Genomic DNA, 23608 nt, shown 5'->3' with positions numbered 1-23608 from the left:
ACAGTTTTTCACCACTAGAGGGTGTTAGTTCACGTATTTCATATAGATAACACTGTGCTCGTGCACGAGAAGTTATCTGGGAGCAGGCACTGATTGGCTAAACTGCAAGTCTATCAAAAGAACTGAAATAAAGGGGCAGTTTGCAGAGGCTTGGATACAAGGTAATAAGTAACAGTGCTGGTTATGCAAAACTGGGGAATGGGTAATAAAGGGATTATTTTTTTTAAACAATAAAATGTTGGTGTAGACTGTCCCCATTAAGCTACACTATAGCAACCGCTGCATGTTAGTATGCTATGACTGCACAGATTCTTTATAAGACTGATCTGTTCTAGTCTAAAAGGACATGAATCCCACAATTATTTTCTTATATGATTTTAAGCAACTTTCCAATTTACTTCTGTTTCCGTTATCAAATGTGCTTCATTCTCTTGGTATCCTTTTGTAGAAGGAGCAGCTATGCACTACTGGGAGTTAGATGAACACATCTGGTGAATTAATGGCTAGACATGTGTGCAACCAGCTAGCAGTAATGCATTGCTGCACCTGAGCCTACCCAGGTATACTTTAACAAAGGACACCAAGAGAACAAAGCTATTTAGATAATTGAAGTTAATTGGAAAGTTGTATGTGAATCATGAGATATCTTTTTAGTTTTTTGTTCCTATTGTCTCATGTTTGAACGATAAGAGGTTCAGTCTTTGTGGATGGAAACCTTTTTTTACAATAAAATAAGTTTTGATTGCCGAGATATTTAGGGTGTTGTAAAATCTATTTTTTTTTTTTTTTTTTTTATATAGAAATATCTCAATGATCTTCTGAATGAAAAAGAAAATCAGTCTTTAAAGCTGGGGCAGATGAAGCGAGAAGCTGAGAAAAAGATAAGTGAAGTGGAGGTAAAATGATACGTTTTCAGATCTTACTACTCACAATATAAAATGGCATTACTCATTACAAATTGGCAAATTACTGACTGGCTATTTTGAACAGGGAACAATGAAAAAAAATAAGGAAATAGAAATTAATAAAAATGATTACAAAATTCAGCTTATATGGGGACGACATCTTATTTACATCTAGAAAAAAATCTGCTATGAGAACTTGAGTTATGGGGAGGTATCTAATTTTAGAGTAAATTTAAAAAAAAAAAAAAAAATCAGGACAATTGAAAAACAACAATTTGAGGAGATGTATATCTATCTCTCAATTTGGCTGGAAACCATACTTGAATTATTTAGAAGTTAAAATTGCATATTCTATTAGAGAAATAGTTCAATATAATTCTAAATCTATTCAAATAAATATTGTAGCTGATTTATCTAAGAGCAAAAAGAAGAAAAATATTTCCTGCTTGGGGAGAATAAATGTGGTAAAAATAATTTTTTTGCAAATAATATTCTATATATTACAGGCTTTAACTATACCCTTACCAAATAAATATATCACTACCATTCAATGGGGGCACTCTAGGAACAATATATAGGGGGGCACATAAGATACCACAGAGTGTCTGTCTTTATGTCTGTTTTTCTGTCTATCAGAGCACACTCTCACCTCCAGAACAGCTACCAGGGTGCAAGCATATCAACAAGTCCATAAATAGCATGCACTCTAGCTTTGTGAAAAAAAAGAGCTTTATTGGCACACAAAAAGATCAGTGACGTTTCAGGGATCTCACCCCTTCATCAGACTGTCTGATGAAGTGGTGAGATCCCCGAAACGTCACTGATCTTTTGTGTGCCAATAAAGCCAGAGAGTGCATGCTATTTATGGAGACAGTAGTCTTTGGATAGGTTCTGGGGGCATTGTTATCAGCGGTCAGGTCTCCGGGTATAGCAATTGCTCCTTATTTGGACAATATATTTGGTTCCAAGCGCCATCTTTACCTATGGCAATCTTTCACACCAACATACCAGTATTGTTTCTCTGCAGTCTTAGCTGATGTATAAATGTACCAAAAAAGTTTGGTGTTTTTTTTTTTTTGTTTGTTTTTTTTTGTTTTCTGTGACCATGAGACTCTATCTCACAGAACATCCCAAAATTAAATTGCAGGCAGCTTGTCGAGATCATCTCAAATAAATCTGTCATAGTCCGCAGGGCCGTCTTTAATAGTGACTAGACCCTGGGCAAACATTTTTTTGGGCCCCCCGCCCATGCAATTTCGCTCTCCACCCCAACATCCCAAAAAACAACTAAATCAATTTATTTTATATTTTTTTTTTTCTAAATGATTAGCCCAGCAGTGGATCATCAACTGTTGGGCTAATCATTTAAAAAAAAAAAAATGAAATAAATTGCAATATGTGAAACTGGACCTAAACAGTACTAATAAATATATAAATTCCTCCACTGTGGATTAATTTAAAATATTTACTAATGTATTAACTACATGTTGTTTTTTTAATATATATATATATATATGTATGTCGTGGCTCCAGTGTATCCATAAAACATAACTTTATTGAAGCAATCCACAATAAAAACAAGTATGCACTAATCAGTACATCTATAGCAGACAGGCAATGGAGATAGCTGGGTCAGCTTGCAGCAGACATGTTTCGTGCCGTCCGGCACTTGTTCACTGCTCACAGGTGACCCAGACATCTCACATTAAATAGGCATTTCAATTAAAGGTGTATACACTCATAATTACAATCTCCATATAAGCCAATACAAAGTTGTCTAGCTCACTGTCAATCTTATTTAACACTACTAATATCCCTAGTTATACCTATCATACTTCATAATAGTGTATATAGCAATAATAAAAAGGTGTGTGTGTGTGTATATATATATATATATATATATATATATATATATATATATATATATATATATATATATATATATATATATATATATATATATATATATATACAAGTAGTTGTTAAAGGGTCATTAAACACACAGATCTATATCCCTTCTGAAATTAAGGCCATGAGAGATACTTGTATTGAGAGTGAATATCCAATATATCTCTCTGGTATTCAATTTTGCCTCTCTATCCCCTCCTCTTTTCCATAATGGCACATGGTCAATGGCCTGTACATTTAATAGATTAGAGTCTGCATTATGGAATTCCCTGAAGTGTATAGCAATGGGGGTGTCAGATTCAGGATCCTCAATGGATCTAATATGTGCCAGGAACCTGTATTTTAGGGGTCTCTTAGTTCTCCCAACGTATTGCTTATAGCACCCCCTACAGGTCAACAAATGACATGTGTTGTGTTGCAATTCATACAGAAATTTATTTTGTAGGTTTTTTGTGTATATGTAGATATGCAGTTTTCTCCCTCTGACATAATTACAGGTTTTGCATACATTTCTCCTACATTTAAAAAAGCCTTTTCTCTTTTTAAGCCAACAACTATTAGGTCTGATAGAACAATCTGAGGGGGACACAACATTACCTATTGATTTCCCTTTCTTAGAAATAAAGTCACATCCATCTTTTATGACCTGTTTTAAACCTGGATCTGTGTATAGTATTGGTAGACATTCTTTTATGATACGACATATTTCCCCAAATTCTAAACTATATGTAGTTATAAATTTAGGTTTCTGTTGTGTATTTTTTCTAATATTTTTCTGTTTGTCTCGGTATTTCAATAAATCTTCCCTAGGTATGCTATCTACCTCTTTGCGCGCTCGCTCTAGTACCTTATGGTCATAACCCCTTTCCTTAAGCCTGGTAGTAAGACTGTCGGCCTGTACTTTATAGTGTTCTTCCATAGTGCAATTGCGTTTAGCTCTTATGAGTTGGCCTTTGGGTATGCCCTGTAAGGTATGTCTAGGATGACAAGATTTGTATTACCTGAGGTCGGTTTTCTGTATAAATCGGTCTCTAGAATTCCATTACTCTTACCAGTAATCTTAATATCTAGAAAACAAATGGTATCCTTATTTTGTTCTCCTACCAATGTTATCCCACTGTTGTTGTTGTTGTTGTTATAATCAATAAATGTGTTTATTGTAGATTCTTCACTGTCAATTATAAAAATAAGATCATCTATAAATCTAGCGTAGAAGATGATACTGTTTCGTAGGGGGTTGCCATCTCCAAAGACGTGGAACTGCTCCCACCATCCCATGAAGAGATTGGCGTAGCAGGGGGCAAACTTTGCCCCCATAGCAGTTCCACGCCTCTGGAGATAGAAACCCCCCTCGAACATAAAGAAATTATGTGTCAGAAGGTATTCAATGGATGTGAGTAAAAAATATTTAGTTGAGTTGTCATAATTACTGTGATTTTCCAAAAAGTACTCAATAGCCTGTAATCCTTTCACATGTGAGATAGAAGTATAGAGGGATGCCACATCAACTACTAAAATTCGATATGCAGATTTCCATTCAATTTGATTTAATTTCAGTAATAGTGATGTGGTATCTTGAATAAAACTGGGGAGTGCTTTAACTAGAGGTTGCAAAAAACTGTCAATCAAATCTGAGAGTGGTTCATTTAAGGAATTAATACCTGCAATAATAGGGCATCCCGGGGGGTTATTTATATCCTTATGAATCTTAGGGAGATAATGGAACACTGGTGTAACAGGTTGTTCAGGGACTAACATTTCTGATACTGACTGATTGATCACATTGTTATATCTAGCAGATGCCACAATATCTGTTAGAATCATTTTATAATCAGTGGTTGGGTTTTCCTTCTACTTCATGTATACCTCCCTGTCCCGTAATTGTCTTAGGGCTTCAGTAGTGTAAGATTCCCTATTAAGGACCACTACATTCCCCCCCCCTTATCCGAAGCTCTCACTATGATTCCATAGTTATTTTGATATTTTACTTAAGGCTTCCTTTTCTTTAAGGGATAGATTATTTTTATGTTTCCTGCCTTTCTGGTCCAATTCCCTAAGTTTCTCCTCTATAACTTTTTGGAAGGTTTCAACTGATTGTGTTCTACTATTGTGTTATATATAATTTTTTTTTTTTTTTTTTTAAGTACATAAATATTGTGTTGAGCCTAATGTCTAAAGGGCCCCGGTGCAAGAATTTATTTTGGGCCCCTCTAAAAGCATCTAACCAGTTTTGGGATATTCACTACATATTTATTGTTTAGACAGCCACTGTACAGCAAAATTACCACTTTTATGAATACCAAGGGAATGCCTAAGATAACAAACTCCCCTAACCTACACACACACACACACACACACACACACACTCTGCAGAGCATATACATGTACACACAAACACACCCTCTCCAGAGAATACACATACACATGTGCACACAAACACACTCTCCAGAGAATACACACACTCTCCAGAGCATACACATGTACGCACACACACTTTCCAGAGCATAAACATTTGCACACAAACACACACTACAGAGCACACACAAATGTATGTACACACTCTATATAATCCAATATTAAAAATACAAAGTCTGTGTACCTCAAGACTGTGACAGTATTAGGACTGACTGTGTGTGTTAGGACTGACATCAGCAGTCTGGCAAAAATTTTTTTTTTTTTTTTTTAGGACTCTTGGGCCCTGGGCAGCTGCCCCTTTTGCCCTGTGTTAAAGACGGCCCTGATAGTCCGGCACTCCCTATCATAATGGATTTCAGATTAGAATATTTCTCAGGGAATGCTGTTTCTTAGTCCATCTTGGACAGTAATTACCACAGACGCAAGTCTTTTTCTTTGGGGAGTAATCCGGAATCTTAGAGGTCACGGGGGGGTTTAGTCACCTTAGGAGGCATGTTTGTCAATCCGTGTACTAGAGCTTTGTGCGATCTTCGGAGCTCTTCCAGTTTGAAAACAGATGTGAGATTCTCTTTTGAGAAATGACCAAACAGACAATATCGCAGAAGTAGGCTACATATATCATCAAGAAAGTACTCCAAAAGCTCTGGCAATGAAGGAAGTATCTCAGATTCTTTCCTGGGCAGAAATTAATCAATGCACACTCTTTGCAATTCACATTCCAGGAGTCCACAATTGAGAGGCGGATTATTTAAGTTGTCAGTTGGGAAAGTGGTCTCTTTGTCAGGAAATATGTAACCAGTTAGTAGATGAATTGTAATTCAGATGAGAAGTCATCAAATCTGTTTGGAAGCCCCAAACTTCCCATATATGGTACAAAATTCAGGGATACTCAGGTAGAGACCATAGATGTGCTTGCTGCTCCATGGCCCTTTTAACTAGTGTACTTGTTTCCTCCATTTGTCCTCCTTTCAAGAGTCATAACCCGACTCAAGTAGGAATGCACATCAGCAATTCTAATCACTCCAGCTTGGCCATGCAGAACCTGGTATGTGGATTTGACTTAAATGTCCAGTGCTCCGCCATGACTTCTTTCTCTTCGTCAAGACTTATTTCCTCAAGGATGTTTTGTTTGTTTTTTTGGGGGGTTTTTCCGGCTTAGTCAATCACCAGTCTCTCAACTTAACGGCTTGGAGGTTGAATGGTTAATTATTTCTCAGTTTTTTTCGGATTTGATAATTGATACTCTAGTGCTAACTTGTCAATCTATTACTTTGTTATATCATTTGATATGGAAAAGGTATTTTTCTTGGTGTGATGAGCTTTACGTTGGTCCTCCTTTAGAATTTCTCTAGGATGCTTTAGATAAATGATTGCCAGCAAGTTCTTTAAAAGGTCAAATCTTTGGCTTTTTCAGTTCTGTTTATAGGAAGATTGCTAAGTTACCTGATGTACAGGCATTTGTTCAGGCTTTAGTCAGAATTAGACCTGTAAAAAGACCAATTTCCCCTCCGAGGAATCTTTAAATTTGGTTTTGAGAGCTCTACAAGCTACTCCTTTTGAACCCATGCACAAATTAGACTTTCAGTTGTTGTCTTGGAAAAGTGTTATTTCTCTTAGCTATTTCTTCACAATAGAGCAGAAAATCCAAAATCTTTTCTAGCTGAAGTGATCTTAATTTTTCATCTAGACAAGGTAGTACTTTGTACCTTTTTTTTTTTTTTTTTTTCCTAATGTAGTCTTTTCAGAGAACATTAATCAAGAAATAGTAGTAGTTGATTCTTTATGTCCAAATTCAAAGAATTGTCGTTAGAGCTTTAAAATATTATTTACAAGCGACTACACAGTTTTATCAAACAACCATTTTGTACATTTTGCCGGAAAGTGTAAGGGTCAAAAGGCATCACCTGTTTCTTTAGCTTCTTTGTTAAAAAGTTTGATTCATACAGCTTGCTTGTAGGCAGCTAGGTCTCAATGTATTACAACTCTATTCTACTTGTTCAGTTTCAACCTTCTGGGCTTTCAAAAATGAGGCGTCAGTAGAACCGATATGCAAAGCAGCTACTTGGTCCCACTTTGCACACATTTTATCAGTTTGTTTTAGACCGGAAGGTTTTACAGGCCACAGTGACTGCCTTTATATATTTATTTTTTTTCCACCCGTATTTTTCTTGTTTTATTCCACCGCTTTGGTATTGAATCCCACATGTAAGGAATCGTGGACTCTCGCCACCTTAAGAAAGAGAACATAATTTATGCTTACCTGATAAAAATATGTCTGGTTGGCGGCAGTTCTAGTTTGCCTCTCATTTACCCTGCTTTGCGCCTCTTTTTCTGTTCTTCTCCTCTGATCAGCTATACATTTAGACTGGGAGGTACAGGGAAGTGGGAGGGTATTATAGCACTTTGTGTGTTGGGTATCTTGGCCTTTTCCTGGTAGACATTTGTTGAATCCCATATTTAAGAACTTGTGCACTCACAACCAAGAAAGAAATAAATAAATTAATTTATCAGGTTGGTATAAATTATGTTTTTCTGGATTGTGATAGGGACAGTCGAGTCAAAAATAAACTTTCATGATTCAGATAGGGCATGTTATTTTAAACAACTTTCCAATTTAACTTTTGTCATAAATTTTATTTTTTGTTCTCTTGGTATTCTTAGTTGAAAGCTAAACCTAGGTAGACTCATATGCTAATTTCTTAGCCCCTGAAGGCAGCCTCTTATCTGAATGCATTTTGACATTTCTCTTGTAAGGTGTATCCAGTCCACGAATCATCCATTACTTGTGGGATATTCTCATTCCCAACAGGAAGTTGCAAGAGGACACCCACAGCAGAGCTGTTATATAGCTCCTCCCCTAACTGCCATATCCAGTCATTCTCTTGCAACTCTCAACACGCATGGAGGTAGTAAGAGAGAGTGGTAAAAAATAGTTTATTTTCTTCAATCAAAAGTTTGCTATTTTAAATAGTACCGGAGTTGTACTGTTTTATCTCAGGCAGAAGTAGAAGAAGAATCTGCCTGAGTTTTCTATGATCTTAGCAGGTTGTAACTAAGATCCATTGCTGTTCTCACATATGTCTGAGGAGTGAGGTAACTTCAGCGGGAGAATGGCGTGCAGTTTATTCTGCTAATGAGGTATGTGCAGTTATAATTTTTTTCTAGGATTGGAAATTCTAGAAAATGCTGCTGATACCGAATTAATGTAAGTTAAGCCTGAATACAGTGATTTAATAAGGACTGGTATCATGCTTACTCTCAGGGGTATTACCCTTATATAAATACAATATAAAACGTTTGCTGGCATGTTTAATCGTTTTTATATGTGTCTGGTGATAAAAATTATTGGGGCCTAATTTTTTCCACATGGCTGGCTTTATTTTTGCTTAGTAACAGTTTCCTGAGGCTTTCCACTGTTGTAATATGAGTGGGAGGGGCCTATTTTAGAGCTTTTTTTGCGCAGTTAAAATTACAGACTGAGACATCCAGTTTTCCTCAGAAGTCCCCTGAATGCTGCAGGACATCTCAAAAGGGCCTAAAGTCATTTATTGGGGAAGGTAGGAGCCACAATAGAGCTGTGGCAGTTGATTGTGACTGTTTAAAAAAGTCTGTCGTTTTTTTGATCCGTTTTCTCCAACATAGGTGTGTCCGGTCCACGGCGTCATCCTTACTTGTGGGATATTCTCTTCCCCAACAGGAAATGGCAAAGAGCCCAGCAAAGCTGGTCACATGATCCCTCCTAGGCTCCGCCTTCCCCAGTCATTCTCTTTGCCGTTGTACAGGCAACATCTCCACTAGAGTTTTTTGGTGTTTTAATGTAGTTTTTATTCTTCAATCAAGAGTTTGTTATTTTAAAATAGTGCTGGTATGTACTATTTACTCTGAAACAGAAAAGAGATGAAGATTTCTGTTTGTAAGAGGAAAATGATTTTAGCAACCGTTACTAAAATCGATGGCTGTTTCCACACAGGACTGTTGAGAGGAATTAACTTCAGTTGGGGGAAACAGTGAGCAGACTTTTGCTGCTTGAGGTATGACACATTTCTAACAAGACTTGGTAATGCTGGAAGCTGTCATTTTCCCTATGGGATCCGGTAAGCCATTTTTATTAAATAAGAAAAAGGGCTTTAAAGACTGGTAGACATTTTTCTGGGCTAAAACGATTGATTTACAAGCATTTTTAATAGTTCATAGCTTTGAGGAGTTATTTTATTCTTGGGAATTATGTAAAATAACCGGCAGGCACTGTATTAGACACCTTTTCTTCTGTTAAGTGTGATCAGTCCACGGGTCATCATTACTTCTGGGATATTACTCCTCCCCAACAGGAAGTACAAGAGGATTCACCCAGCAGAGCTGCATATAGCTCCTCCCCTCTACGTCACTTCCAGTCATTCTCTTGCACCCAACGACTAGATAGGATGTGTGAGAGGACTATGGTGATTATACTTAGTTTTATATCTTCAATCAAAAGTTTGTTATTTTTAAAATAGCACCGGAGTGTGTTATTATCTCTCTGGCAGAGTTTGAAGAAGAATCTACCAGAGTTTTTGTTATGATTTTAGCCGGAGTAGTTAAGATCATATTGCTGTTTCTCGGCCATCTGAGGAGAGGTAAACTTCAGATCAGGGGACAGCGGGCAGATGAATCTGCATAGAGGTATGTAGCAGTTTTTATTTTCTGACAATGGAATTGATGAGAAAATCCTGCCATACCGATATAATGTCATGTATGTATACTTTACACTTCAGTATTCTGGGGAATGGTACTTCACTAGAATTACACTGTAAGAAATACATAAAGCTGTTTAATAACTAGAGATTATGTTTAACGTTTTTGCTGGAATGTAAAATCGTTTTCATTTACTGAGTACTGAGTGAATAAATGTTTGGGCACTATTTTTCCACTTGGCAGTTGCTTAATCTGTTTTTCTGACAGTTTCTGTTCTCCCTCACTGCTGTGTGTGAGGGGGAGGGGCCGTTTTTTTGGCGCTTTTACTGCATCAAATATTTCAGTCAGCAACTCATTGTATTCCCTGCATGATCCGGTTCATCTCTACAGAGCTCAGGGGTCTTCAAAACTTATTTTGAGGGAGGTAATTTCTCTCAGCAGAGCTGTGAGAATTATAGTTTGACTGAGATAAAAAACGTTTATTCTGTAATTTGTTTCCTGCTTTCAGAATTTGTTATCTTTGCTAATGGGATTAAACCTTTGCTAAAGTTGTGTTGTTTACAAGGATTGAGGCTATAACTGTTTCAATTTATTAATTTTCACCTGTCATAGATCTTCTGTGCTTCTTAAAGGCACAGTACGTTTTAATATTATTCTAATTGAATTGTATTTCCAAGTTGCAAGTTTATTTGCTAGTGTGTTAAACATGTCTGATTCAGAGGATGATACCTGTGTCATTTGTTGCAATGCCAAAGTGGAGCCCAATAGAAATTTATGTACTAACTGTATTGATGCTACTTTAAATAAAAGTCAATCTGTACAAATTGAACAAATTTCACCAAACAACGAGGGGAGAGTTATGCCGACTAACTCGCCTCACGTGTCAGTACCTACATCTCCCGCTCAGAGGGAGGTGCGTGATATTGTAGCGCCGAGTACATCTGGGCGGCCATTACAAATCACATTACAGGATATGGCTACTGTTATGACTGAGGTTTTGGCTAAATTACCAGAACTAAGAGGTAAGCGTGATCACTCTGGGGTGAGAACAGAGTGCGCTGATAATATTAGGGCCATGTCAGACACTGCGTCACAGGTGGCAGAACATGAGGACGGAGAACTTCATTCTGTGGGTGACGGTTCTGATCCAAACAGACTGGATTCAGATATTTCAAATTTTAAATTTAAACTGGAAAACCTCTGTGTATTACTAGGGGAGGTGTTAGCGGCTCTGAATGATTGTAACACAGTTGCAATACCAGAGAAAATGTGTAGGTTGGATAAATATTTTGCGGTACTGAGGTTTTTCCTATACCTAAGAGACTTACTGAAATTGTTACTAAGGAGTGGGATAGACCCGGTGTGCCGTTCTCACCCCCTCCGATATTTAGAAAAATGTTTCCAATAGACGCCACCACAAGGGACTTATGGCAAACGGTCCCTAAGGTGGAGGGAGCAGTTTCTACCTTAGCTAAGCGTACCACTATCCCGGTGGAGGATAGCTGTGCTTTTTCAGATCCAATGGATAAAAAGTTAGAGGGTTACCTTAAGAAAATGTTTGTTCAACAAGGTTTTATATTGCAACCCCTTGCATGCATTGCGCCGATCACGGCTGCAGCGGCATTCTGGATTGAGTCTCTGGAAGAGAACATTGGTTCAGCTACTCTGGACGACATTACGGACAGGCTTAGAGTCCTTAAACTAGCTAATTCATTCATTTCGGAGGCCGTAGTACATCTTACTAAACTTACGGCGAAGAATTCAGGTTTCGCCATTCAGGCACGCAGGGCGCTGTGGCTAAAATCCTGGTCAGCTGATGTTACTTCTAAGTCTAAATTGCTTAATATACCTTTCAAAGGGCAGACCTTATTCGGGCCCGGGTTGAAAGAGATTATCGCTGACATTACAGGAGGTAAAGGCCATGCCCTGCCTCAGGACAAAGCCAAAGCCAAGACTAGACAGTCTAATTTTCGTAATTTCAAAGCTGGAGCAGCATCAACTTCCTCTGCACCAAAACAGGAAGGAGCTGTTGCTCGCTACAGACAAGGCTGGAAACCTAACCAGTCCTGGAACAAGGGCAAGCAGACTAGGAAACCTGCTGCTGCCCCTAAGACAGCATGAATTGAGGGCCCCCGATCCGGGATCGGATCTAGTGGGGGGCAGACTTTCTCTCTTCGCCCAGGCTTGGGCAAGAGATGTTCAGGATCCCTGGGCGCTAGAGATAATATCTCAGGGATACCTTCTGGACTTCAAATACTCTCCTCCAAGAGAGAGATTTCATCTGTCAAGATTGTCAACAATCCAGACAAAGAAAGAGGCGTTTCTACGCTGCGTACAAGAGCTCTTGTTAATGGGAGTAATCCATCCAGTTCCACGATCGGAACAGGGACAGGGGTTTTACTCAAATCTGTTTGTGGTTCCCAAAAAAGAGGGAACTTTCAGACCAATCCTGGACTTAAAGATCCTAAACAAATTCCTAAGAGTTCCATCGTTCAAGATGGAGACTATTCGGACAATTTTACCTATGATCCAAGAGGGTCAGTACATGACCACTGTAGATTTAAAAGATGCTTACCTTCACATACCGATTCACAAAGATCATTATCGGTACCTAAGGTTTGCCTTCCTAGACAGGCATTACCAGTTTGTGGCTCTTCCATTCGGATTGGCTACAGCTCCAAGAATCTTCACAAAGGTTCTGGGTGCTCTTCTGGCGGTACTAAGACCGCAGGGAATCTCGGTAGCTCCATACCTAGACGACATTCTGATACAAGCTTCAAGCTTTCAAACTGCCAAGTCTCATACAGAGTTAGTGCTGGCATTTCTAAGGTCACATGGATGGAAGGTGAACGAAAAGAAAAGTTCACTCGTTCCACTCACAAGAGTTCCCTTCCTGGGGACTCTTATAGATTCTGTAGAAATGAAGATTTACCTGACAGAGGACAGGCTAACAAGACTTCAAAGTGCTTGCCGCACCCTTCATTCCATTCAACACCCGTCAGTGGCTCAATGCATGGAGGTAATCTGCTTAATGGTAGCGGCAATGGACATAGTACCCTTTGCACGCTTACACCTCAGACCACTGCAACTGTGCATGCTAAGTCAGTGGAATGGGGATTACTCAGACTTATCCCCTTCTCTGAATCTGGATCAAGAGACCAGAAATTCTCTTCTATGGTGGCTTTCTCGGCCACATCTGTCCAGGGGGATGCCATTCAGCAGACCAGACTGGACAATTGTAACAACAGACGCCAGCCTTCTAGGTTGGGGTGCCGTCTGGAATTCTCTGAAGGCTCAGGGACAATGGAGTCAGGAGGAGAGTCTCCTGCCAATAAACATTCTGGAATTGAGAGCAGTTCTCAATGCCCTCCTGGCTTGGCCCCAGTTGACAACTCGGGGGTTCATCAGGTTTCAGTCGGACAACATCACGACTGTAACTTACATCAACCATCAGGGAGGGACAAGAAGCTCCCTAGCTATGATGGAAGTATCAAAGATAATTCTCTGGGCAGAGTCTCACTCTTGCCACCTGTCAGCAATCCACATCCCGGGAGTGGAGAACTGGGAGGCGGATTTCTTAAGTCGTCAGACTTTTCATCCGGGGGAGTGGGAACTTCATCCGGAGGTCTTTGCCCAAATACTTCGACGTTGGGGCAAACCAGAGATAGATCTCATGGCGTCTCGACAGAACGCCAAGCTTCCTCGTTACGGGTCCAGATCCAGGGATCCAGGAGCAGTCCTGATAGATGCTCTGACAGCACCTTGGGACTTCAGGATGGCTTACGTGTTTCCACCCTTCCCGTTGCTTCCGCGATTGATTGCCAGAATCAAACAAGAGAGAGCATCAGTGATTCTAATAGCACCTGCGTGGCCACGCAGGACTTGGTATGCAGACCTGGTGGACATGTCATCCTGTCCACCTTGGTCTCTACCTCTGAAACAGGACCTTCTGATACAGGGTCCCTTCAAACATCAAAATCTAACTTCTCTGAAGCTGACTGCTTGGAAATTGAACGCTTGATTTTATCAAGACGTGGGTTTTCTGAGTCAGTTATTGATACCTTAATACAGGCTAGGAAACCTGTTACCAGAAAGATTTACCATAAGATATGGCGTAAATACCTATATTGGTGTGAATCCAAAGGTTACTCTTGGAGTAAGGTTAGGATTCCTAGGATATTGTCTTTTCTACAAGAAGGTTTAGAAAAGGGTTTATCTGCTAGTTCATTAAAGGGACAGATCTCAGCTCTGTCCATTCTGTTACACAAACGTCTGTCAGAAGTTCCTGACGTCCAGGCTTTTTGTCAGGCTTTGACCAGGATTAAGCCTGTGTTTAAAACTGTTGCTCCACCATGGAGCCTAAATCTTGTTCTTAATGTTTTTCAGGGCGTTCCGTTTGAACCCCTTCATTCCATTGATATAAAGTTGTTATCTTGGAAAGTTCTATTTTTAATGGCTATTTCCTCGGCTCGAAGAGTCTCTGAATTATCAGCCTTACATTGTGATTCTCCTTATTTGATTTTTCATTCGGATAAGGTAGTCCTGCGTACTAAACCTGGGTTCTTACCTAAGGTAGTTACTAACAGGAATATCAATCAAGAGATTGTTGTTCCTTCTTTATGCCCAAATCCTTCTTCAAAGAAGGAACGTCTACTGCACAACCTGGATGTAGTCCGTGCTCTAAAATTTTACTTACAGGCAACTAAGGAATTTCGACAAACGTCTTCTCTGTTTGTCATTTACTCTGGGCAGATGAGAGGTCAAAAAGCTTCCGCTACCTCTCTTTCTTTTTGGCTTCGTAGCATAATTCGTTTAGCTTATGAGACTGCTGGACAGCAGCCTCCTGAAAGAATTACAGCTCATTCTACTAGAGCTGTGGCTTCCACTTGGGCCTTCAAGAATGAGGCCTCTGTTGAACAGATTTGCAAGGCTGCAACTTGGTCTTCGCTTCATACTTTTTCCAAATTTTACAAATTTGACACTTTTGCTTCATCGGAGGCTATTTTTGGGAGACAGGTTCTTCAGGCAGTGGTTCCTTCTGTATAAAGAGCCTGCCTATCCCTCCCGTCATCCGTGTACTTTTGCTTTGGTATTGGTATCCCAGAAGTAATGATGACCCGTGGACTGATCACACTTAACAGAAGAAAACATAATTTATGCTTACCTGATAAATTCCTTTCTTCTGTAGTGTGATCAGTCCACGGCCCGCCCTGTTTTTAAGGCAGGTAAATATTTTTTAATTTATACTCCAGTCACCACTTCACCCTTGGCTTTTCCTTTCTCGTTGGTCCTTGGTCGAATGACTGGGAGTGACGTAGAGGGGAGGAGCTATATGCAGCTCTGCTGGGTGAATCCTCTTGCACTTCCTGTTGGGGAGGAGTAATATCCCAGAAGTAATGATGACCCGTGGACTGATTACACTACAGAAGAAAGGAATTTATCAGGTAAGCATAAATTATGTTTTTCACTGGGGGCCTTCTCTAATCATAGGCAGAGCCTCATTTTCGTGCCTCTATTGCGCAGTTGTTTTTGGGAAGCAAGGCATGCAGATGCATGTGTGAGGTGCTCAGACACATTGAAAAAGCTTACTGAAGGCGTCATTTGGTATCGTATTCCCCTTTGGGCTTGGTTGGGTCTCAGCAAAGCAGATACCAGGGACTGTATAGGGGTTAAATATAAAAACGGCCCCGGTTCCGTTATTTTAAGAGTTAAAGCTTTCAAATTTGGTGTGCAATACTTTTAAGGCTTTAAGACACTGTGGTGAAATTTTGGTGAATTTTGAACAATTCCTTCATACTTTTTCACATTTTCAGTAATAAAGTGTGTTCAGTTTAAAATTTAAAGTGACAGTAACGGTTTTATTTTAAAACGTTTTTTGTACTTTGTTATCAAGTTTATGCCTGTTTAACATGTCTGAACTATCAGATAGACTATGTTCTGTATGTGAGGAAGCCAGGGTTCCTTCTCATTTAAATAGATGTGATGTATGTGACACAAAATTTAGAGTAAATGATGCCCAAGATGATTCCTCAAGTGAGGGGAGTAAGCATGGTACTGCATCATCCCCTCCTTCGTCTACGCCAGTCTTGCCCACTCAGGAGGCCCCTAGTACATCTAGTGCGCCAATACTCCTTACTATGCAACAATTAACGGCTGTAATGGATAATTCTATCAAAAACATTTTAGCCAAAATGCCCACTTATCAGCGAAAGCGCGACTGCTCTGTTTTAGAAAATACTGAAGAGCATGAGGACGCTGATGATAATGGTTCTGAAATGCCCCTACACCAGTCTGAGGGGGCCAGGGAGGTTTTGTCTGAGGGAGAAATTTCAGATTCAGGGAAAATTTCTCAACAAGCTGAACCTGATGTGATTACATTCAAATTTAAATTGGAACATCTCCGCGCTCTGCTTAAGGAGGTGTTATCTACTCTGGATGATTGTGAGAATTTGGTCATTCCAGAGAAATTATGTAAGATGGACAAGTTCCTAGAGGTCCCGGGGCCCCCCCGAAGCTTTTCCTATACCCAAGCGGGTGGCGGACATTGTAAACAAAGAATGGGAAAGGCCCGGCATACCTTTTGTCCCTCCCCCTATATTTAAGAAATTGTTTCCTATGGTCGACCCCAGAAAGGACTTATGGCAGACAGTCCCCAAGGTCGAGGGGGCGGTTTCTACTCTAAACAAACGCACTACTCTCCCTATAGAAGATAGTTGCGCTTTCAAAGATCCTATGGATAAAAAATTAGAGGGTTTGCTTAAAAAGATGTTTGTTCAGCAAGGTTACCTTCTACAACCAATTTCATGCATTGTTCCTGTCACTACAGCAGCTTGTTTCTGGTTCGATGAACTAGAAAAGTCGCTCAATAAAGATTCTTCTTATGAGGAGATTATGGACAGAATTCATGCTCTCAAATTGGCTAACTCTTTTACTTTAGACGCCACTTTGCAATTGGCTAGATTAGCGGCGAAAAATTCAGGGTTTGCTATTGTGGCGCGTAGAGCGCTTTGGCTAAAATCTTGGTCAGCGGATGCGTCTTCCAAGAACAAATTGCTTAACATACCTTTCAAGGGGAAAACGCTGTTTGGCCCTGACTTGAAAGAGATTATTTCTGATATCACTGGGGGTAAGGGCTACGCCCTTCCTCAGGATAGGTCTTTCAAGGCTAAAAATAAACCTAATTTTCCTCCCTTTCGCAGAAACGGACCAGCCCCAAGTGCTACATCCTCTAAGCAAGAGGGTAATACTTCTCAAACCAAGCCAGCCTGGAGGCCAATGCAAGGCTGGAACAAAGGTAAGCAGGCCAAGAAACCTGCCACTGCTACCAAGACAGCATGAGATGTTGGCCCCCGATCCGGGACCGGATCTGGTGGGGGGCAGACTTTCTCTCTTCGCTCAGGCTTGGGCAAGAGATGTTCTGGATCCTTGGGCGCTAGAAATAGTCTCCCAAGGTTATCTTCTGGAATTCAAGGAGCTTCCCTCAAGGGGGAGGTTCCACAGGTCTCAATTGTCTTCAGACCACATAAAAAGACAGGCATTCTTACATTGTGTAGAAGACCTGTTAAAAATGGGAGTGATTCATCCTGTTCCATTAGGAGAACAAGGGATGGGATTCTACTCCAATCTGTTTATAGTTCCCAAAAAAGAGGGAACATTCAGACCAATCTTAGATCTCAAGATCCTAAACAAGTTTCTCAAGGTTCCATCGTTCAAAATGTAAACCATTCGGACAATTCTTCCTTCCATCCAGGAAGGTCAATTCATGACCACGGTGGATTTAAAGGATGCGTATCTACATATTCCTATCCACAAGGAACATCATCGGTTCCTAAGGTTCGCCTTTCTGGACAAGCATTACCAGTTTGTGGCACTTCCATTCGGAATTAGCCACTGCTCCAAGAATTTTCACAAAGGTACTAGGGTCCCTTCTAGCGGTACTACGACCAAGGGGCATTGCAGTAGTACCTTACTTGGACGACATACTGATTCAAGCGTCGTCCCTACCACAAGCAAAGGCTCATACGGACATTGTCCTGGCCTTTCTCAGATCTCACGGGTGGAAAGTGAACGTAGAAAAAAGTTCTCTATCTCCGTCAACAAGAGTTCCCTTCTTGGGAACAATAATAGACTCCTTAGAAATGAGGATTTTTCTGACAGAGGCCAGAAAATCAAAACTTCTAAGCTCTTGTCAAGTACTTCATTCTGTTCTTCTTCCTTCCATAGCACAGTGCATGGAAGTAATAGGTTTGATGGTCGCGGCAATGGACATAGTTCCTTTTGCGCGAATTCATCTGAGACCATTACAACTGTGCATGCTCAGTCAGTGGAATGGGGATTATTCAGATTTGTCTCCGACGATACAAGTAGATCAGAGGACCAGAGATTCACTCCGTTGGTGGCTGTCCCTGGACAACCTGTCACAGGGGATGAGCTTCCGCAGACCAGAGTGGGTCATTGTCACGACCGACGCCAGTCTGGTAGGCTGGGGCGCGGTCTGGGAACCCCTGAAAGCTCAGGGTCTTTGGTCTCGGGAAGAATCTCTTCTCCCGATAAACATTCTGGAACTGAGAGCGATATTCAATGCTCTCAAGGCTTGGCCTCAGCTAGCAAAGGCCAAATTCATACGGTTTCAATCAGACAACATGACGACTGTTGCGTATATCAACCATCAGGGGGGAACAAGGAGTTCCCTGGCGATGGAAGAAGTGACCAAAATCATTCAATGGGCGGAGACTCACTCCTGCCACTTGTCTGCAATCCACATCCCAGGAGTGGAAAATTGGGAAGCGGATTTTCTGAGTCGTCAGACATTTCATCCGGGGGAGTGGGAACTCCATCCGGAAATCTTTGCCCAAATAACTCAATTGTGGGGCATTCCAGACATGGATCTGATGGCCTCTCGTCAGAACTTCAAGGTTCCTTGCTACGGGTCCAGATCCAGGGATCCCAAGGCGACTCTAGTAGATGCACTAGTAGCACCTTGGACCTTCAACCTAGCTTATGTATTCCCACCGTTTCCTCTCATTCCCAGGCTGGTAGCCAGGATCAATCAGGAGAGGGCATCGGTGATCTTGATAGCTCCTGCGTGGCCACGCAGGACTTGGTATGCAGACCTGGTGAATATGTCATCGGCTCCACCATGGAAGCTACCTTTGAGACAGGACCTTCTTGTTCAAGGTCCGTTCGAACATCCGAATCTGGCCTCACTCCAACTGACTGCTTGGAGATTGAACGCTTGATTTTATCAAAGCGAGGGTTCTCAGATTCTGTCATTGATACTCTTGTTCAGGCCAGAAAGCCTGTAACTAGAAAAATCTAACATAAAATATGGAAAAAATATATCTGTTGGTGTGAATCTAAAGGATTCCCATGGAACAAGATAAAAATTCCTAAGATTCTATCCTTTCTTCAAGAAGGTTTGGAGAAAGGATTATCTGCAAGTTCTTTGAAGGGACAGATTTCTGCTTTATCTGTTTTACTTCACAAAAATCTGGCGGCTGTGCCAGATGTTCAAGCTTTTGTTCAGGCTCTGGTTAGAATCAAGCCTGTTTACAGACCTTTGACTCCTCCTTGGAGTCTCAATTTAGTTCTTTCAGTTCTTCAGGGGGTTCCGTTTGAACCCCTACATTCCGTTGATATCAAGTTATTATCTTGGAAAGTTTTGTTTTTGGTTGCAATTTCTTCTGCTAGAAGAGTTTCAGAGTTATCTGCTCTGCAGTGTTCTCCTCCTTATCTGGTGTTCCATGCAGATAAGGTGGTTTTGCGTACTAAACCTGGTTTTCTTCCGAAAGTTGTTTCTAACAAAAACATTAACCAAGAGATAGTCGTGCCTTCTTTGTGTCCGAATCCAGTTTCAAAGAAGGAACGTTTGTTGCACAATTTGGATGTAGTTCGTGCTCTAAAATTCTATTTAGATGCTACAAAGGATTTTAGACAAACATCTTCCTTGTTTGTTGTTTATTCTGGTAAAAGGAGAGGTCAAAAAGCAACTTCTACCTCTCTTTTTGGCTTAAAAGCATCATCAGATTGGCTTATGAGACTGCCGGACGGCAGCCTCCTGAAAGAATCACAGCTCATTCCACTAGGGCCGTGGCTTCCACATGGGCCTTTAAGAACGAGGCTTCTGTTGATCAGATATGTAAGGCAGCGACTTGGTCTTCACTGCACACTTTTACCAAATTTTACAAATTTGATACTTTTGCTTCTTCTGAGGCTATTTTTGGGAGAGAGGTTTTGCAAGCCGTGGTGCCTTCCATCTAGGTGACCTGATTTGCTCCCTCCCATCATCCGTGTCCTAAAGCTTTGGTATTGGTTCCCACAAGTAAGGATGACGCCGTGGACCGGACACACCTATGTTGGAGAAAACAGAATTTATGTTTACCTGATAAATTACTTTCTCCAACGGTGTGTCCGGTCCACGGCCCGCCCTGGTTTTTTTAATCAGGTCTGATGATTTATTTTCTTTAACTACAGTCACCACGGTATCATATGATTTCTCCTATGCAAATATTCCTCCTTTACGTCGGTCGAATGACTGGGGAAGGCGGAGCCTAGGAGGGATCATGTGACCAGCTTTGCTGGGCTCTTTGCCATTTCCTGTTGGGGAAGAGAATATCCCACAAGTAAGGATGACGCCGTGGACCGGACACACCGTTGGAGAAAGTAATTTATCAGGTAAACATAAATTCTGTTTTTTGAACTAAGGGGTTAATCATCCATTTGCAAGTGGGTGCAATGCTCTGTTAGCTTATTATACACACTGTAAAAATTTTGTTTGTGTAACTGCCTTTTTTCACTGTTTTCTCAAATTCTGACAATTTGTTTCTCTTAAAGGCACAGTACCGTTTTTTATATTTGCTTGTTAACTTGATTTAAAGTGTTTTTCAAGCTTGCTAGTCTCATTGTTAGTCTGTACAAACATGTCTGAAATAGAGGAAACTCCTTGTTCATTATGTTTAAAAGCCATGGTGGAACCCCCTCTTAGAATGTGTACCAAATGTACTGATTTCACTTTAAGCAATAAAGATCATATTCTGTCTTTAAAAAATGTATCACCAGAGGATTCTGATGAGGGGGAAGTTATGCCGACTAACTCTCCCCACGTGTTAGATCCTTTGACTCCCGCTCAAGGGACTCACGCTCAAATGGCGCCAAGTACATCTAGGGCGCCCATAGCGATTACTTTACAAGACATGGCGGCAGTCATGGATAATACACTGTCAGCGGTATTAGCCAGACTACCTGAATTTAGAGGTAAGCGAGATAGCTCTGGGGTTAGACGAAATACAGAGCATACTGACGCTTTAAGAACCATGTCTGATACTGCCTCACAATATGCAGAAGCTGAGGAAGGAGAGCTTCAGTCTGGGCGATATTTCTGACTCAGGAAAGATACCTGATTCTGATATTTCTACATTTAAATTTAAACTTGAACACCTCCGCGTATTGCTAAGGGAGGTTTTAGCTGCTCTGAATGACTGTGACACAATTGCAGTGCCAGAGAAATTGTGTAGACTGGATAAATACTTTGCAGTGCCGGTGTGTACTGATGTTTTTCCAATACCTAAAAGGTTTACAGAAATTATTACTAAGGAATGGGATAGGCCAGGTGTGCCGTTCTCTCCACTTCCTATTTTTAGAAAAATGTTTCCTATAGACGCCACCACACGGGACTTATGGCAGACAGTCCCTAAGGTGGAGGGAGCAGTTTCTACTCTTGCAAAGCGTACTACTATCCCTGTCGAGGACAGTTGTGCTTTTTCAGATCCAATGGATAAAAAATTAGGTTACCTTAAGAAAATGTTTATTCAACAAGGTTTTATCCTACAGCCCCTTGCATGCATTGCTCCTGTCACTGCTGCTGCGGCGTTCTGGTTTGAGTCTCTGGAAGAGGCTTTACAGGTAGCGACTCCATTGGATGACATACTTGGCAAACTTAGAGCACTTAAGCTAGCCAATTCTTTTGTTTCTGATGCCATTGTTCATTTGACTAAACAAACGGCTAAGAATTCTGGTTTTGCTATACAGGCGCGTAGGGCGCTGTGGCTTAAATCATGGTCAGCTGACGTGACTTCAGAATATAAGCTGCTTAACATTCCCTTCAAGGGGCAGACCCTATTTGGGCCTGGTTTGAAGGAGATTATTGCTGATATCACTGGAGGAAAAGGTCATGCCCTTCCTCAGGACAGGTAAAAATCAAGGGCCAAATTTTCGTACCTTTCGAAACTTCAAGGCAAATAAGGCATCAACTTCCTCTAATGCAAAACAAGAAGGAACTTTTGCTCAGTCCAAGACGGTCTGGAGGCCAAACCAGACCTGGAACAAAGGTAAGCAGGCCAAAAAGCCTGCTGCTGCCTCTAAGACAGCATGAAGGAACGGCCCCCTATCCGGTAACAGATCTAGTAGGGGGCAGACTCTCACTCTTCGCTCAGGCGCGGGCAAGAGATGTTCAGGATCCCTGGGCGTTGGAAATTATATCCCAGGGATATCTTCTGGACTTCAAAGCTTCCCCCCCAAAAGGGAGATTTCACCTTTCACAATTATCTGCAAACCAGATAAAGAGAGAGGCATTCTTTCACTGTGTACAAGACCTCCTAGTTATGGGAGTGATCCATCCAGTTCCAAAGGAGGAACAGGGACAGGGTTTTTACTCAAATCTGTTTGTGGTTCCCAATAAAGAGGGAACCTTCAGACCAATTTTGGATCTAAAGATCTTAAACAAATTCCTCAGAGTTCCATCATTCAAGATGGAAACTATTCGTACCATCCTTTTGAATTAGCTACAGCCCCAAGAATCTTCACGAAGGTTCTAGGGTCGCTTCTGGCGGTCCTAAGGCCGCGGGGTATATATCAGTGGCCCCTTATTTAGATGACATCCTGATACAGGCGTCAATCTTCCAAATTGCCAAGTCTCATACGGACATAGTACTGGCATTTCTGAGGTCGCATGGGTGGAAAGTGAACAAGGAAAAGAGTTCTCTATCCCCACTCACGAGAGTTTCCTTCCTAGGGACTGATAGATTCTATAGAAATGAAAATTTACCTGACGGAGTCCAGGTTATCAAACCTTCTAAATTCCTGCCGTGTTCTTCATTCCATTCCACGCCTTTCGGTGGCTCAGTGCATGGAAGTAATCGGCTTAATGGTAGCGGCAATGGACATAGTGCCGTTTGCACGCTTACATCTCAGACCGCTGCAACTATGCATGCTCAGTCAGTGGAACGGGGATTACACAGATTTGTCCCCTCAACTAAATCTGGATCAAGAGACCAGGGATTCTCTTCTCTGGTGGCTATCTCGGGTCCATCTGTCCAAAGGTATGACCTTTCGCAGGCCAGATTGGACAATTGTAACAACAGATGCCAGCCTTCTAGGTTGGGGTGCAGTCTGGAACTCCCTGAAAGCTCAGGGATCGTGGACTCAGGAGGAGACACTTCTTCCAATAACTATTCTGGAACTGAGAGCGATATTCAATGCTCTTCAGGCTTGGCCTCAGTTAGCAACTCTGAGGTACATCAGATTTCAGTCGGACAACATCACGACTGTGGCTTACATCAATCATCAAGGGTGAACAAGAAGTTCCTTAGCGATGTTAGAAGTCTCGAGGATAATTCATTGGGCAGAAATTCACTCTTGCCACCTATCAGCTATCCATATCCCAGGTGTAGAGAACTGGGAGGCGGATTTTCTAAGTCAACAGACTTTTCATC

General features: G+C 41.1%; 1 protein-coding gene across 1 annotated transcript in view; it reads left to right on the top strand.

Moving 5' to 3' along the window:
• The window catches only part of LOC128664008 (zinc-binding protein A33), a 50837-nt gene that overhangs the window by 19923 nt on the left and 7306 nt on the right, over positions 1 to 23608 (top strand). Inside the window, exon 3 of the mRNA XM_053718649.1 lies at positions 801 to 896. Coding sequence (XP_053574624.1) covers positions 801 to 896 — 96 coding nt within the window. The remainder of the gene's footprint in view (positions 1 to 800; positions 897 to 23608) is intronic.

The sequence above is a fragment of the Bombina bombina genome, chromosome 6 (genome assembly GCF_027579735.1).
Source record: "Bombina bombina isolate aBomBom1 chromosome 6, aBomBom1.pri, whole genome shotgun sequence".
NCBI classification, from domain to species: Eukaryota; Metazoa; Chordata; class Amphibia; order Anura; family Bombinatoridae; genus Bombina; species Bombina bombina.
Note: the sequence above shows the minus strand (reverse complement) of the source record. Positions and strands in the feature narration are given on the sequence as shown.